The sequence below is a fragment of the Mya arenaria genome, chromosome 11, assembly GCF_026914265.1.
Source record: "Mya arenaria isolate MELC-2E11 chromosome 11, ASM2691426v1".
NCBI classification, from domain to species: domain Eukaryota; kingdom Metazoa; phylum Mollusca; class Bivalvia; order Myida; family Myidae; genus Mya; species Mya arenaria.
This window is the reverse complement of record NC_069132.1, coordinates 23,804,738-23,820,764: the sequence shown is the minus strand read 5'-3', so window position 1 is coordinate 23,820,764 and position 16,027 is coordinate 23,804,738. Positions and strand designations below refer to the sequence as shown.

General features: G+C 33.0%; 1 protein-coding gene across 2 annotated transcripts; it reads right to left on the bottom strand.

The window, feature by feature from the left end:
- Positions 1-725: 725 nt before the first annotated feature.
- On the bottom strand, positions 726-11,032 carry LOC128209687 (uncharacterized). Of its 2 annotated transcripts, none has more exons than XM_052913843.1 (2): positions 10,964-11,032; positions 726-6,683 (listed from the first exon to the last, which is right to left on the bottom strand). In XM_052913843.1, the coding sequence occupies exon 2, from the start codon at positions 6,477-6,479 to the stop codon at positions 5,259-5,261; it is 1,221 nt and encodes a 406-aa protein (XP_052769803.1). In that variant the 5' UTR covers positions 6,480-6,683; positions 10,964-11,032; the 3' UTR covers positions 726-5,258. The 2 variants fall into 2 exon arrangements, with proteins under 2 accessions (XP_052769803.1, XP_052769805.1); XM_052913845.1 differs by having other exon boundaries at positions 11,005-11,025.
- Between the last annotated feature and the right edge of the window lie 4,995 nt (positions 11,033-16,027).

Genomic DNA, 16,027 nt, shown 5'->3' with positions numbered 1-16,027 from the left:
TTAGTTACAGTAGAAACCACTCGCCCCCCCCCCCCCCCCACCCCACAGATATTTGACATGTAGACTAGATGGACTATATTGTACAGCTTGGGAACTAACACCTTTTAGTCCCCTACCAGTTTCACCAGAGGAGACTTAAGGTTTACCCTCCGTCCGTCTGTCCACAAAAATCTCGGTCCTGCGATAACTCAAAAAGTATAAAAGCTAGGTAAATGAAACTTAGTATGTGGAAAGAGGGCAATATGGAGATTATGCACATTTGTTTGTGTTTTATTCGTCAGACAAAGTAATGAAGAGTTATGGCCCTTGACTTATTGAAAATATAGCCAATTTGATCCTGTGATAACTCGAAAAGTATCAAAGCTAAGCTCATGAAACTGAGTACGTGGATAAAGGGTAAAATGGAGATTATACACATTTTTTTGTCAGACAAAGTTATGCAAAGTTATGGCCCTTGACTTTTTAAAAATATAGCTGTTGACTGAAAAAAATCTCAATCCTGAGATAACTAAAAAGTATCCAAGTTAGGTTAATGAAACTTAGTATGTGGAAAGAGGGCAATATGGAGATTATGCTCATTTTTTTTATAATCACTGCCCCAGAACTCGCTAGACTTGGCACATTTTTTCAATAATTCTTAAATTACTCGAGTTACTAATAAAATAACCACCAAATTAAGTGTCAAGGTTTATCATTTCTTATATATAGGTATAAGGGCAATAAAACACACTTTTACATTTTATTACTTGTATATATAATAGAATAAAAACAAAACATACAAATACTGCTAGACTAGGCCTTGGAGGTCTTTGTGAAATTATGTTTTGTCCAGGACCCAATTTCTCGAAACCTCTTAAGTCCCTTATAACAGGATAAAGCTAAGCTCACTATTTTTGTATTTTAATTTTTTGCGTAATATTTACTTCTTTAAGAGATTTATAACTTTAAATAGGAATTATCTGTATGATAATCACAATTAACCATTTTTCACTTATCAAAATTCAATTTAAGTATGTAGTTTGGCTTTTTGAAATAAGCTACTTAAGCCTGTTAAGTTTAAGAAGTTTTGAGAAATAGGGGCCAGAGCGTTTTGTCCAGAGGATTTCTTGGCATATTTATCTTGGATATATCTGAAGTTCACTTGTAGGAAGAGTGGTTACCATGGTATCAAGAAAACATCCAAGATGGATGCAAAGAAACAAACAAATACCTTGAGGAACTACTAATACTAAAGAAATCTAATAACACATATACAATAAATACATTTTGATGCGCGTTTATATGGAACTACATGTACATATTCTTTCATAGAATTAGAATCCTAATAATTTTAAAAGCATTAAATTTGTAGAAAATTTATCTGCTGGATTGCTTATAGTTGTATGGACGACTATTATTAGCCAAAACTTATCACAATATTTAATGAGCGTTACAGCTATATATCATTAGGAAAAAGAAAGTAACGAGCGTAATCGCAATATATCATTAGAAAAAAAAGAAAGAAGATACTGAGCGTTATCGCAATATATCATTAGAAAAAAAGAAAGAAGATACTGAGCGTTATTGCGATATATCATTAGAGAAATAAAGAAAGATTATTCAGGTCATTCAATTATTTTTCCTGTATATTTTATCATCATTTCACTTTTGGTTTTTATAACCTATAAAAAGAAGATTCATTTATATGTTATTTTGATCTTGTTGGCTCTATGTGTGGGTAATTTTAAAAAATTTACTACAATAATGGTGTAGTGGTGAATACAATTAATTTATAAGGTGTTACAAAGAAAACATTATTTGACAAAACTGGCCATCAATATACAATATACATATAATAAAATGCATCCACTCTTGCAACCGTTAATGCCGCATACTACAAAAGTAAATACCCGTTATTCAGACGACAACCCTCTGTATCAACATGTATCACTTCTGAAACCAGTATTGTAAAATCTCAGATTATCGATCAGATCATCAAAACCTATTAAAAGAAGAAATCATTTATGTGTTCTTTTGTTCTTATCGGCTACTTCAAAAGTAAAAAAAAAACGTTATTCATATGACTAGCCCTAACAATAAGGGATGTTTGATATTATTGATGAACTGAAATTAATCAAAATAAAGAGTCAAACTACAAAACACAAAAACTGACCTCCATAATAAACCTATAATTTGAAATATTGAAATGCAAACACCAAAATTGTGAATGTGACATTATCCTTTAGATATCATGTAAAGGCAATCATTTCCATGACAATACTCGAGACCATTCAAAACTATGTTGGCATGTACGATAACAACATTTAAATAACAATACTGTGTATACTATTAATCCTCTATGTATACTATTAATCCTCTGTGTATACTATTAATCCTCTGTGTATACTATTAATCCTATTATAATACAGATATTCCTATATCTGTATACAATATCTTAGTTATAAAGTTTTTTTGCTAAACTAGTATATCATTATTCTAGTTCCTCCCTGCTTACCAGATAAACAACAGCATAGAAGAACCCGGAGAATTTTTACCTAAGCACCAACATGCAGATCAGGAGCACCTCGGTCTTTTTTATTGAAAACAACCTTGGATGTATTTGGTCGGTTTACATACTCAAAAAAGCAGTATGTTTAAGTCTGCTGCAAGTAGATCCCTTAGTAATTAAATTTAGCTGTTAAACTTAATGAATTAACTCTTGGAAATCTTATGTTTGCAATGATACACTTCACTGGCAATCAATTAAAACTTAGATCTTCAGATACAAGCTAGTGCACAATGTTTAATTAATGATATAATTAAAACAATTAAGAACTTCTTCCACATATGTACCGGCATACATCCAAGTTTATTTTTGATAATAATGGCTGAGGAGTTTCGAAAGTAACATGCAAAACTTAATAGATAACACAATAGAATAACTGAAACTGATACCAAACAAAAATGTAGGCTATATATAGTCATCAATTCTTACTGTATTCTTACAACAGTGCTTGGCATCTACAATTTTCAACAAATCCTGCTAGAAAAGATCATGAATTTGAGCAATTTTAACTTCCTTAGTGTAATCAACTTATTAACTTTTAATTCAGATTTATTTCAAATTATTCAACATAAAGACAAACAAGCTAAATAATAATTTAATGTTGCTCGTAATAAAATCCTTAAACATTCCTTGGACTCAATATGTATCACACTTCCTGTTTTTTATTAAAACATGAAATGTGTATTGGGTAGCCTGACCCTAAATTACTGTACACTATATCAAACAAGAGTATCGCGGAAAGCGATTGATTGTCCCCAAACACCCATTTTCTATGAAATGGCAAAAAATGTAATACAATGTGCTGGTAGAAGGTAAATGGTTGTAGCATTATTAAACACAACATAAATGAAAAGAATGCAGGTTTGAAAATTAAATTTCATAACTTTCAAACAATTAAATAAAAAAGCACCAAATGAAAATCACATAGTGTGAATATGGATACTAAAACATTATATAATGCCATTGCAATCTATCTATATTTCATTTCAATCTCAAAGAGCTTTTCAAGATATGGCCCATACAAGGCAACATACTGATAGTTCTGATTTCATGCTAGTTGTAGGCGTTGGAGCCATTAAAGTCTTGTAACTTAAAATGAACAATGTGAATATGGAGGCTCGATTGATTACAGTATCTTTGTTAATTTCAAGGGGCAATAACTCAGTCATGTGAGCAAGTTTGGTTGGTTTTCAAGAGAAACTGTGATTAAGTCAATAACAAACTAGTGAGTAATTGGAGCCTCTATTGAGTTCACAAGCTCAATTATAGCAATTTAAATAATTTCAAGGGCCATAATCAAGTCATGCATGGGTTGATCTGCCTGGATTTCAATGGGGACTATGATTAAGTCAAAATATAACTTCTGTTTAAATTAAGTAAACACTGGATAATAAACAGAGGCTATATTATTGTGTTCACAATCTCAATTTTAGCAATTTTGACAATTTAAAGGACCATAATCCAGTGACAGTGCTCCAGCAATGATTTGAAAAGGGCAGGGTGGTCAGAAAGGGCACGATGACGCCCATTAAATGAGACTTAATCGGGTACTTGCAAGGTTCAATGTTCAATTCATATTGTGTTTGTGTTGTAACTACTTTCAATACTAATAGTTTGTTATGAATACCTTAGCTGTTATCTTTACTTTAGTGTCAAAATTATGTATATATATATTATTTTTAAACTTATTTCTAAAAAATTATTTTACAATATGACAAATTAAATATCAAAAATAGTTTGAAACTGTCATAGAAACTAAGTTTATGCTAAATGGTACTGCAGGGCATAGTAAAATGGCAGCAGGGTACCAGGAAAAGGCAGCGGGGCATCCCTTGCTATTTATGTCTAGTTGGAGCACAGAGTCATGCATGGGCCGATCTGGCTGGTCTTCGAAAGGAACTTGAGATCTGAGGTTTCATCAATATTTAACTACTGTCTAAGTTTGGTAAAAATCAAATGCCTACAAACATTGTCACTAAGTAAAAACCTGAATGGATAATGGTTGGATAATAATCAATTGTTTACATGCAAGTAATTTACAGTAACTCTGGAGATTATACTGAGGCCAGCTACATTGAACCTCTGGATGGTACTAGACATTCAGTAATGCCCACAGACTCTGTTGCCAAGTTTCACCATGATTAAATAATAAATAGTTAGTCATTGCAAACACTAAATAAAAAATACATTAACCAACAAAAAAATATATAAAAGGGGCAAACATCTGGAGTTTATGAGGCAATTTACTACATCATCAAACATGACCGGGATATTAGTTTATGCCAACAATCACTGTCATTGAGATTCATCAAGATTGTATAACAATTTTGTTATTCACAAAATTGCAAAAGCGTTGGAGCTTGAGGTATGGCAATTTATCCCACAATTAATCTTTCATGAATATGGTATATACATGTAAATAACTTCAGAAATTGTATATAAAAGACTACTTATAAATGCAAAGGGTCATCTAGAGTTACTAATATGATATAACTACAATAACTTATGAGGCGACACAATAAAGAAGCTGATTTTCTTTGCTGCTTTTTCCTCAAGAATTTAAATGACTGCTTATGAGGTTTTGAATAAAGTTAATGAATAAAATTTAACCAAATTCCCTAACTCCCTTTGAATAAACTCATGATGGATAATTGATTTTTACTGAGTACTTCACAGAATTGATTTGGGAAACTGTTCTCGATAAACCTTGTATCTAATTACCACCAAAAAGCAACTGAGATAGTTGACTCTTCCACTTAAAATCAAAGCACATCTTTTCAATCTTTTTTCTTCTTGAAATCACCAAATTTCCACAGAGATCGTGCCAAGTTTTGTACATTGAGCAAAACGTTCTTCCCCAATCTCCAAAATAAAATGGAACATCCTGCTTGTATAGAAGATCAAGATTATAGTCACCCTTGTGCAGGCCTTCATAATTTCCCCTTGTGGCTAATGTCTGATGAAGACAAAGAACACTTTCTGAGGCATCTATCACAGTTATATTTAAGTAACGAGAGTAAGCAACCACCCAGTTATCATAGCCTCGTCTACCAACAACTACAGGCTGAAAGTTTTCCCATGGATAAGCCTCGTCTGATATAAAATAATCTTCGGCATCGGTCTGAAAGAGTTTTTCATATTTTTTTGAAAGAAAATATAGCTCTGACCACGATATGGCACTGTGATCTGTTATAACAGTTGCAGGAATATTTCTTCGACGTCCTACAATTAACAATCCTTTTGTCTTCTGATAAAGTGTTGGTAGATTACATGATATTGTTTTCAATGTGTTTATAAGATTGTCAGAAAACAAGAGATCACCGTTGGCATATGCGTAAAATGTACTTGAAAACTGTTTCTTTGCATCAAGAAACATACTTGGTAGGACTGGTACCCCAGTAGCTGCATCAGTCACTTTCAAAACATGCACACCCACTTTGTTACAAACATATTTCACTTCTTCCGAATCACTAAAGACAACAACATTCACATTTGGTAGCATTTTCCAATTATGCAATGTTTTATTGTTGATAGGAAATTTCTCTTTTTCATAAACAAAAGTTGTAAATATAGTCAAAATCTTTTTTTGAGTACTTTTATATTTTTCATCACAGTTTTTCCTATGTTCATCTGAGTCTCGACAATTTTTCATCAAGCTGTTGATACCATTTCTTAATCTGTCCATCAACGAGATTTTCTGCTCATCTGCTACATCATCAAAGCTTTTAAGATCATCTAAATGTGAATCCAAGTTGCTAATGAGGGTGAAAGCAGGCCCAAGTTTGTCTTCATGAGTCTTCTGAGTTATGTTTGCCGTAAGTGAGTACAAGAGGACAGCTAGCACAGTGAACAACATCAACTTGAAGATCTTTTGTGGTATGGATTTCCTCGCCATGGCGCAAATTAAGCTCATAATTTGCATTAAAGATGGCATTATTTTATGGCAAAAGACATCATGTCTTCTGTACAGCAAAAGACAAGGCTAAAGATTTAATGTCCATTGTATGGCAAAAGATGTTATGTCTTTTTGATGGCAATCCATGGCATCCACATGTCCATAGGGTGGTTCATGGGAAAGATGGAACGCCTATATCCTTCCATTCATCGTTGTTGCAATTGCTCCAAATGTGACTCATGTCTGGAAAAAAATAACACTTGTAATTATTCCTGTATCTGATTATCTGTATACTGAACAGTGATTTTTTTGGGTGCAATTTACTGCCTTCTAAAGGCTGTTTCCCCTTGCAAAAAAAATGTCCATTTTTCCTATTTTTTCCAAAATTGATTTATGTATATTGCGTTATTAAAATGAATAAAATAAGCAATGAATTTCTTGAAATATAAACAAAATCTTGACAATACTTTCTCTTTCACAGCATAATGTTTGCATAAACAAGAGGGCCCTGAAGGCCCTGTAACGCTCACCTGATCCAATTCAAGTGTGAAATAAGTGTTTTCAGGGCGAGGGCAATTGTGACAGGGGGAGGGAATAAGTGTTTTCAGGGCAATAGAAAGTGCAACGAGAGGGGACTTAATTAAAACAAACTTAGGACTACCTAAATATCATCAAGATAACATTCTGATAAAGTTCCATGAACATATGGTCATAAATGTGGCCTCTAGAGTGTTAACATGCTTTTCCTATTATTTGATCTGGTGACCTAGTTTTTGACTGCACATGACCCAGATTCAAACTTTGCCTAGAGCTAATCAATATATACATTCTGACTAAGTTTCATGAACATACAGTCATAAATGTGACCTCTAGAGTGCTAACAAGCTTTTCCTATGATTTGACCTGGTGACCTAGTTTTTGACCGCACATGACCCAGATTTAAACTTGACTTAACGATTATTAATATAAACATTCTGACCAACTTTCATGAAGATACAGCCATAAATGTGACCTCTAGAGTGTTAACAAGCTTTTCCTTCAATTTGACCTGGTGACCAAGTTTTTGACCGTACATGACCCAGATTTGAACTTGACCTAGAGATTATTAATATTAACATTCTGACCAGGTTTCCTGAAGATACAGTCATAAATATGACCTATATAGTGTTTACAAGCTTTTCCTTAAATTTGACCTGGTGACCTAGTTTTTAACCCCAGATGACACAATATCGAACTCGTCCAAGATTTTATTGAGGGTAACGTTCTGACCAAGTTTTATTAAGATTGTGACCAAATTGTGACCTCTAGAGTGTTAACAGTCATATTGTTGACAACAGACGACGACGGACGAGGACGATGGACGACGGACACAGGGCGATCACAATAGCTCACCTTGAGCACTTCAAAACAATTAAAGAACAACTAAAAATTAGTCAAATAGAAAAGGAAAAAAAATCCATCAAGGGCCATTATTTTGTATTTGTGATATTTTGGGGTATTTTATGTGATGACCATGAGGCCTGAACAGCTGATTGAGGTATGAAGTCCAACTTATATATTGATGTGCTGTTTAAATATTTGCAAGACCAATGACGCAAGGGCTCATCTTAGGCACAACACTGCGTTTTAGGATTGGTTTTTTTTTGGGGGGGGGGGGGGGGGGGGGGGGGGGGGGGGGGGGGGGGGGGGGGGGGGGGGGGGGGGGGGGTAGGGGGGGGGGGGGGGGGGGGGGGGGGGGGGGGGGGGGCTAGACAACAGATGATACCATTGGAAGAAAAAAAGAAAATTGTCAAAATCTTACATAAAATCGGTATCTCATGTATAACACATTAAATCTTACATACTGATTTAATACATCGCTAACGACACATGTGTCTTTGGGTTTGTCTACCAAGTAAATACCAGTGTACTTAAAAATAGTGTTGGTTTATTCATCTGTACTTATTACGTGACATTACACATGCTATTTTTACACGGGTTAACTCAGCTGAAACAGCACAAGTTTCAAAGGTGCAGGAAAAAAGAATCTGAGCATGCTGACAATAATGTGTGGATGAAAGGGCATTTGTTAATGCCATAAAAGTGTTTTTACGAAATATCGTAAAATAAAAGTCAATAGCATGTGTATAATAACATTTCCCAGATTACATATCTGAGTGGACAAACCGCCCTACTAGAAATATATTATTTTGTAAAAATAGTGCCTGACAAAACTGGTAAAGGAAAGAGAAACAAAAAACTGTAACAATACACATGGTAAGAAAATATGAAGAAAAACATGGATGTTAACGATGTGTTCACAATCAATCATGACATGAAAACAGTTAGATCGGCTCATTTCTCAACCTTGTAAACTGACAGATAATTAAACAGAAGGTGGTGGGAATGGTGGTGTTGGATTATGTGAAAACTAAAATAAAAATATTTCGTCCACACTAAAAATATATCAGTAATGGCTACAATGTATCGCGATTGGCTGTTCAGTGCAACTTGAGATAAAACTCAAAGGTGATTTGCTAAGGCAATAATTTATGCAGTAGCTTACTGCTGACATGGTTAAATACCACTGAATTAATATTTGAACAACTGCATAAATAATTTTATGTTATCATAAAATTTCATTTATGTATTGTCCAACATCAATGTACTAAGGCCAAAAAAAAACAACCTGTGTTCCTGGTAACATGGCGAAAAAAAATATGGTCGGTAGGTCGGGATTTTTTTTTTTACACTTTCCATATCATGCAAATTTCTGTTGCATCAGATCAATTATGTTATATCTACGTGTTTCCTAATTTACAAAAAGTCTGATAAAACAGCATTGTTTACTGTCTGAAATCATTTCCTTACCTTCGACTACCGTATTTTCCCGCCAATTTTGCCCATGAAATCTGGTGCTTTTTTTGTATACAATACTCGTGTATAAGTCGTGATCGGTTTTAAGGAAAAATCCAGCACTTCAATTTCAACAAATCTTTGATAATGTTTTAGCCAAACAGTCAATTATCAACTAAATTTTTAATTTGCTTGAGGAAAATCGCCGATTTTTTTGTCAACTGTGAGCTCCTTAAACTAGGCCTTCAAGTGGAGGTAGGTTAATAAAACAACAAGTAAACACGTTTATGGATTTATCTTATTTTTGTACATTACTACAATCAAAGTTTCATTCATATTTATAGTGAATTCAAATATTTCGGTCATTGTTTTAAGATTCCCAGACGACGATTATTGATTATTATTTTTTCGATCGTATGGTATTTTCGTACCAGCCTTGGCAAAATCCTGGCAATCAAAAAATGGGATCATATGGTATCCGACTGACCGAATTAGATACAAACCATAGCCACGCGCTTTTGATTTTATCACCGCTCGTGCTCTGACGTCACAAATTGTACCGTTTGATCTGCAGCCGACACATTCCAATAAATGTGTTAACTTTCACAGGTTTTTGTTTGGATTTCAGTTGATGGGACTTAAATAAGGCGAAATAAATAACCATTGATAATTGCGGATAAATTAATATAATGATAAATGAAATGTGTATTGGAACCTGGCAGTTAGCCTGCATGAATTCGCAAAGCCTAATTGTAAGAAGCTTGCATGACATACACAAAGCCTTATCTTAAAAAGTAAGTTTTAATTTGGACATGGATATGGATAAATAACACTGCAAACTATAATTCAAAATATTTTCATTAAAAAGACAGCAAAATATGTCTCCGGTGATCAACCACGTGTTTTGACCGTAAACATGCGTTTGCCAATTTTAAGATATTATCAGGGTTCGCCGCCCTCCCCCATTTTGTTTTTATGTCTCAGTAATACATAATCAGGAATGAAAATATATTCTCCGGGGACTTTGAAAGACAAACAACAAAATAATAACAATATATTTGAAGAAATATATTTTTTTACGAAATAATTTAAAAAAAATTTTTTTTTTACTTTTATGTCTAAAAAAAGATTTGGGTCGGCGAGGAAAAATTAGGGTCGGTCAGGTTACCAGAAACACAGGTATTTTTTTTGTTTGCCTAAGTCACAGGCTCGTATGGATGAAGGGAAAACGTAACACAAGCTTTAAATGAAAATAGGGCATTTATTAATGCCATAAAAGTGTTTTTACGAAATAAGCATCCCATTATATGACTTGAGACTCATTTTAGATATATATGTGCTCCAGCAACCAAAATTGAATTGTTCTGCCCCCTCTTCCCCCCCCCCCACACACAATTGGCCACGCCCACCTTATACACTTCCCAAAAGGCAAACACATTCCCAGGATTAAAATGATGATGGGAGAACTGAGATAAGAAAAATCTCGTTTTGAACGTCTATAATTCTAGATAACCTGCCACTGTGCTTTTGCACTCTGATCCCGGTGTGCAAAGCCCGGAAAGGCCCGTAAAGATACAGATGTACAGAAATATACCTAATCTTCGTAGGTTATTGGCACTGTTTAATAATTTCCTGTACATAATTTGATAATTAATATTAATTAAACCAAATTACAAATATATCTTTACCATATGCAGGAACAATCCATCTAAAAATGAATATTTATTACCTCCGGCATAATAAATATTGAAGCGTAGCAGACAACACTTCGAGCAAAACACTTTCTAAATTCTTACAATCTCCTTACCCAGTGATATCCCCTGACAAACAGATCATCTGGCAGGTTTTTATCCAGTTATAAGAAGGGACGATAGCGAGTGTTATTCTGTTACTAGACCAGTACAATGTATCTCTGCCACTATAAGCACCTGTCCGGCTTGATGACCATAAAACAAACTCACATGCGTTACTCCTGTTGAGCGTTCTTGAAAAAGCGGTAAACCCAACTTATATTAACAATAATAATTGTATTTTGGTGCTTGTGTGATATGACTGTGTTGTTCAGTTGAGTACATTGTGTCTCTCTCGTTAATGTATGTTAGACCTTAGCCGCCCGAGTGCCTCTAAGAACAGTACTCTTATAGATTGTTTGTATAGATGACGATTTTAAGTTTATTTCAGAAAACAATCGATCACATATGAAAACATTAATATTCACATTTACAATTATAGGATGAACACATATTTCGTTCATTATTATTCAAATTATTATAATATTTTATCAAAAATACATTGATGTTTAAAATTGGAATTTCCTGGGATTTTTCAGTTACATTAAATATAATTTTCATACTGAGCACTAATATTCAAGTATTTATTAACAAATTTAAGACCAATGAGTGAATAAATTAAAAAAAAAAAATGTTTAAAAACATTATAAATGATGGTCCGTAAGTTTCTGAAGATGGTCCGTAATGTCCCTAAATCTGGTCCGTAGTGTCCCTAAATCTGGTCCGTAATGTCTGGTCCGTAATGTCCATGGTCCGTAGTGTCCGTGACCCGTTTTGTTATCGCCGGAATTATTTCCCAGAACTGTACATTTTGAGGTGCAGGAACATGATCCATTGTTTTCTGATGTCCACTCTTGTGTAGAATTTAGTATTAATATGTCATTATATTTAAGTTCTGACTATGTTAAAAGTGTTGTTGATTCCACTGATGATGTTGTAAAAAGACCAATATGGGACAATAATGCAAAAAATCAATTTGTAAGTCACATTGATGAGTTAAAGATCACTGCTTTGGCAGATGAAATTGGTAGCTTAAGTATTAGTAAACAGTATACTGTTGATGTTGTTAATCATTTGACAAATCGTGTTTCTAATATTTTAACTAATGCTGCTGATAAATCTCAATTGTTGTTAGAAAAGAAAATTGTTAATAAAACACCTGTTCGTAAACGCTCTAGGAAAGAATGGCATGATAATGATTGTAAAGTTGCTAGAGCTAATTATATAAAAAGTAAAAATAAGTACAGATTTAATAGAACAAATGAAAATTTTGCTTCCTTAGTTAACAATAGTAAGTCTTATAAGAAATTAATGAATAAGAAAATGAATACTTTCAAAGGAAGTGTAAATAAAAAGTTAAAAAAATCTTCGTAATTCTGATCCCAAAGCTTTTTGGGGATTATTAAATAAATAGTGTGATGAAAAGAAGAAAACCTTGTCTAGCATTTCTAAAGATGTATTTTATGAACACTTTGTCAAGTTAAATCAAACTTCGTCAACCAATGATGCAGATATGTATTTAGAAGTTGATTTTGATTCAATCTCGGGCAATAATGAGGAATTAAAAATGGTTTTTAGTATTGATGAAATTAGAAAAGCGGTACACAGCTTGAAAAACAATAAATGTCCCTCTTCATTTGATAATACTTTAAACGAATATCTTAAGTATAATGGAATTGAGTCTTTCTTATTACTAGTTTGCAAACTATTTAATATCATTTTTTATTCTGGAGTATTTCCAGAGGTTTGGAGTAGAGGCATCATTTTCCCAATTTATAAAAACAAAGGTAGCATCAATGACCCGGATAATTATAGAGGCATTACAATTTTAAGTTGCATGGAAAAATTATTTACGACTGTCCTAAATAACAGATTAAACTCTTTCCTGGTTAACCACAATTTGCTCTGTGAGGAGCAAGCTTGTTTCAGGAAAAATTATAGTACCATTGATCATGTTTTTTCTTTGAAAATCTTGATTGATTTTTATTTAATGAAAGGTAGAAAACTTTACTGTGCCTTTATTGATTACAAGAAAGCGTTTGATAGTGTTAATAGAATGGCTTTGTGGCATAAACTCTTAGAAAATAATATAGATGGTTAATGTATTAAGATAATTAATAGTATGTATGATATTGCTAAGTCATGTGTTAAAGTTGGTAATTCATTATCAGAGTTTTTTTGGTCGTCAAGCTGGTGTTAGGCAAGGTGAGAACCTTTCCCCGATACTATTTTCTCTGTTTCTTAATGATTTGACTCAGTTTATGTCAAGTAGGTTTGAAGGGCTTGAAACCTTTTCTAAAAGTATCTTTGAATGTTTAAGTGATGATGATGTAGATGTTTACCTACGTTTTTATATATTACTTTATGCTGATGACACAGTTATTCTCGTCGAATCTCACGCCGACTTGCAAGCGGCATTGAATGCCATGCTAGAATATTGTAATATGTGGTATTTAAAAGTTAATCCTAGTAAAACTAAAGTTATTGTTTTTTTGTAAGTCTAAAAGAACATTACTGAAAGAACAGGATTTCTACTATGATGGCGCTAAAGTAGATATTGTCGATGAGTTTGTGTATCTTGCTGTTATGTTTCGCTACAATGGTAAATTTACTTAAACTAAAAAACTTTTGGTAGATCAAGCTCATAAAGCAATGTTTGCACTTATAAAGAAATCTCGTAAACTTAACTTAGCCTACTCTTTACAATTGTATTTGTTTAATTCAATGATTGTACAAATATTATTATATGGTTCAGAGGTATGGGCTATGGAGGATCTTAAGATATTAGACCAATTTCAGTTAAGATATTGTAAACTCATTTTAAATTTAAAACAGTGTACCCCTAATTGTATGATTTATGGTGAACTTGGTTCAAAACCAATTTCTTTACAAGCTAAAACTAGGCTTTTGACCTTTTAGAGTAAAATAGTAAATTCTGCTGATATGAACAGCAGCAAAATTAGTCACTTATTGTATAATACTGCATATATTTGCACAATGATGTTACCTCTGGCTTGAAGTTCCCATGCCTTTCCTTTGTTAAGAATACTTTAAATGATTTAGGATTAAGTATGTAATTTGATTTACAACAGGTTAATAGTGTTATTGTTTTTAAGAATATGGTTAAAAACAGATTATCTGACCAATTTATTCAAAATTGGTATAGTATTGTTTCAAATTCACCAAAATGTCAAATGTATAAAGTATACAAAAAAGATTTTGGGTTTGAAAGCTATATTGATATACTACCGACGAATCTTTCATTGTATTTGCTTAAATTTAGAATTATGAATCACAAATTTCCTATTGAAGTAGCCCTGCGTAATCAAAATGTTAAGAGATTTCGTAGCACATGCCATTTGTGTAGTAGTAATCGTTTAGGTGATGAATTTCATTACTTGTTTGAATGTCAACATTTTTCAGACGATAGAAAGAACAATATTAAATTGTACTTTTGTCGTAACTCTAATTGTATTAAGTTAGATCAATTAATGAACAGTAAAAGCAAAAAAGAACTTATTAAATTGGCTATATTTTGTAAGTCCCTTTTATCTAATGTCAAATAGTCATTCTCCTTTAAAACAATACGACTTATTTGTCTTAGTATTTCCTATTATAGGAAACTGTATGTAATATATGTCTACTTTGTTTATATATATATATATATATATGCTTAATTAATTGTTTGTTAAAGTGTTATTGTTCTGATCACATGGTTGTAATAACCCATGATCTAAATAAATCTTGAAATCTTAAAATCTTGCTACTGAGCTTGCGTAACACCCCCATGCTCCAGACCTTAATTTGCAATTACAAGTATAAAAATGTTCATATATAAGGGTAAGAAATCAGGTGACTTTAAGGTGTTCTCACTTGGGCACTCACTTGAAAGGAATGTGTTATTGATAAGTGTTCACTTTTCTTACAATCTAAAAATGTATACATGTACATATACCCTCGTCAATCAAAATTGTAAAAAATGTATCCCTATCTGCGTCTAATCACTAAACTACACTTACAGTACTGTTACAGTAACGCACGTACATGAATCCAACGCATTCTAATGATGTTGTGATTTAGTAAAGATATCATCCCTTATACTTTGTTAATCAGCTGTGATATAACTTTATGAAATATTTAGTTTGTTACTATGACATATATATGCACGAATAAATCTATCTATCTATCTATATGCTACAAACACATGACGATGCTATTCTTGATTAACGCTCTCACCATGCTAATCACTAACATTTTAATTCAAATTACATCAATAGCTTTACATACAACAAAGTTAATGTCAGTTGATGAAGGCCCATCTCAGCCACAATTCTTAAGTACTCAAATATATAAACTCGCACCCCATGTTCCTTGGCTATGTATTTCAGCATTCGGAACTCCTCGGCCATTTTATCGAAAACAACCTCGGATGTATGCCGGTACATCAGTTAAAGTAGTTCGTAAATTTTTGAATAATATCATTAATTAAATTTAGTGTTTAAGAGTTGTATTTATTGATTTCAGTTTAAATTGATTGCCAGTGAAGTGTTTTATTGCAAACATATTTAAGATTCCGAAGAGTTAAGTCATAAAGTTTAACTGCTAAATGAGATTACTACGCGATCTATTTGCAGCGGACTTAAACGTACCACTTTTTCAGTATGTAAAACGTCCAAATACATCCGAGGTTGTTTTTGAAAAAAATGGCCGAGGAGCTCCGAATGTGTATTTCAGTTCTCGATGTAGGGGCACAAGCAATCTTGTTTAATTCTCAGGTTATCATTAAGTGTGCAACGAGTAATCATTTTTTGAAAAAGTCAATGTAAAATTGGTTGACACAATATATTTTTTTAAACTATCGAGCATTGCCACTTTATCTCTATACCGGCCTAGAAAATAGGAGAACATGTACATGTAAGCACATTCAATAAACACATTTTTAACGCTCCATTTAAAATATCT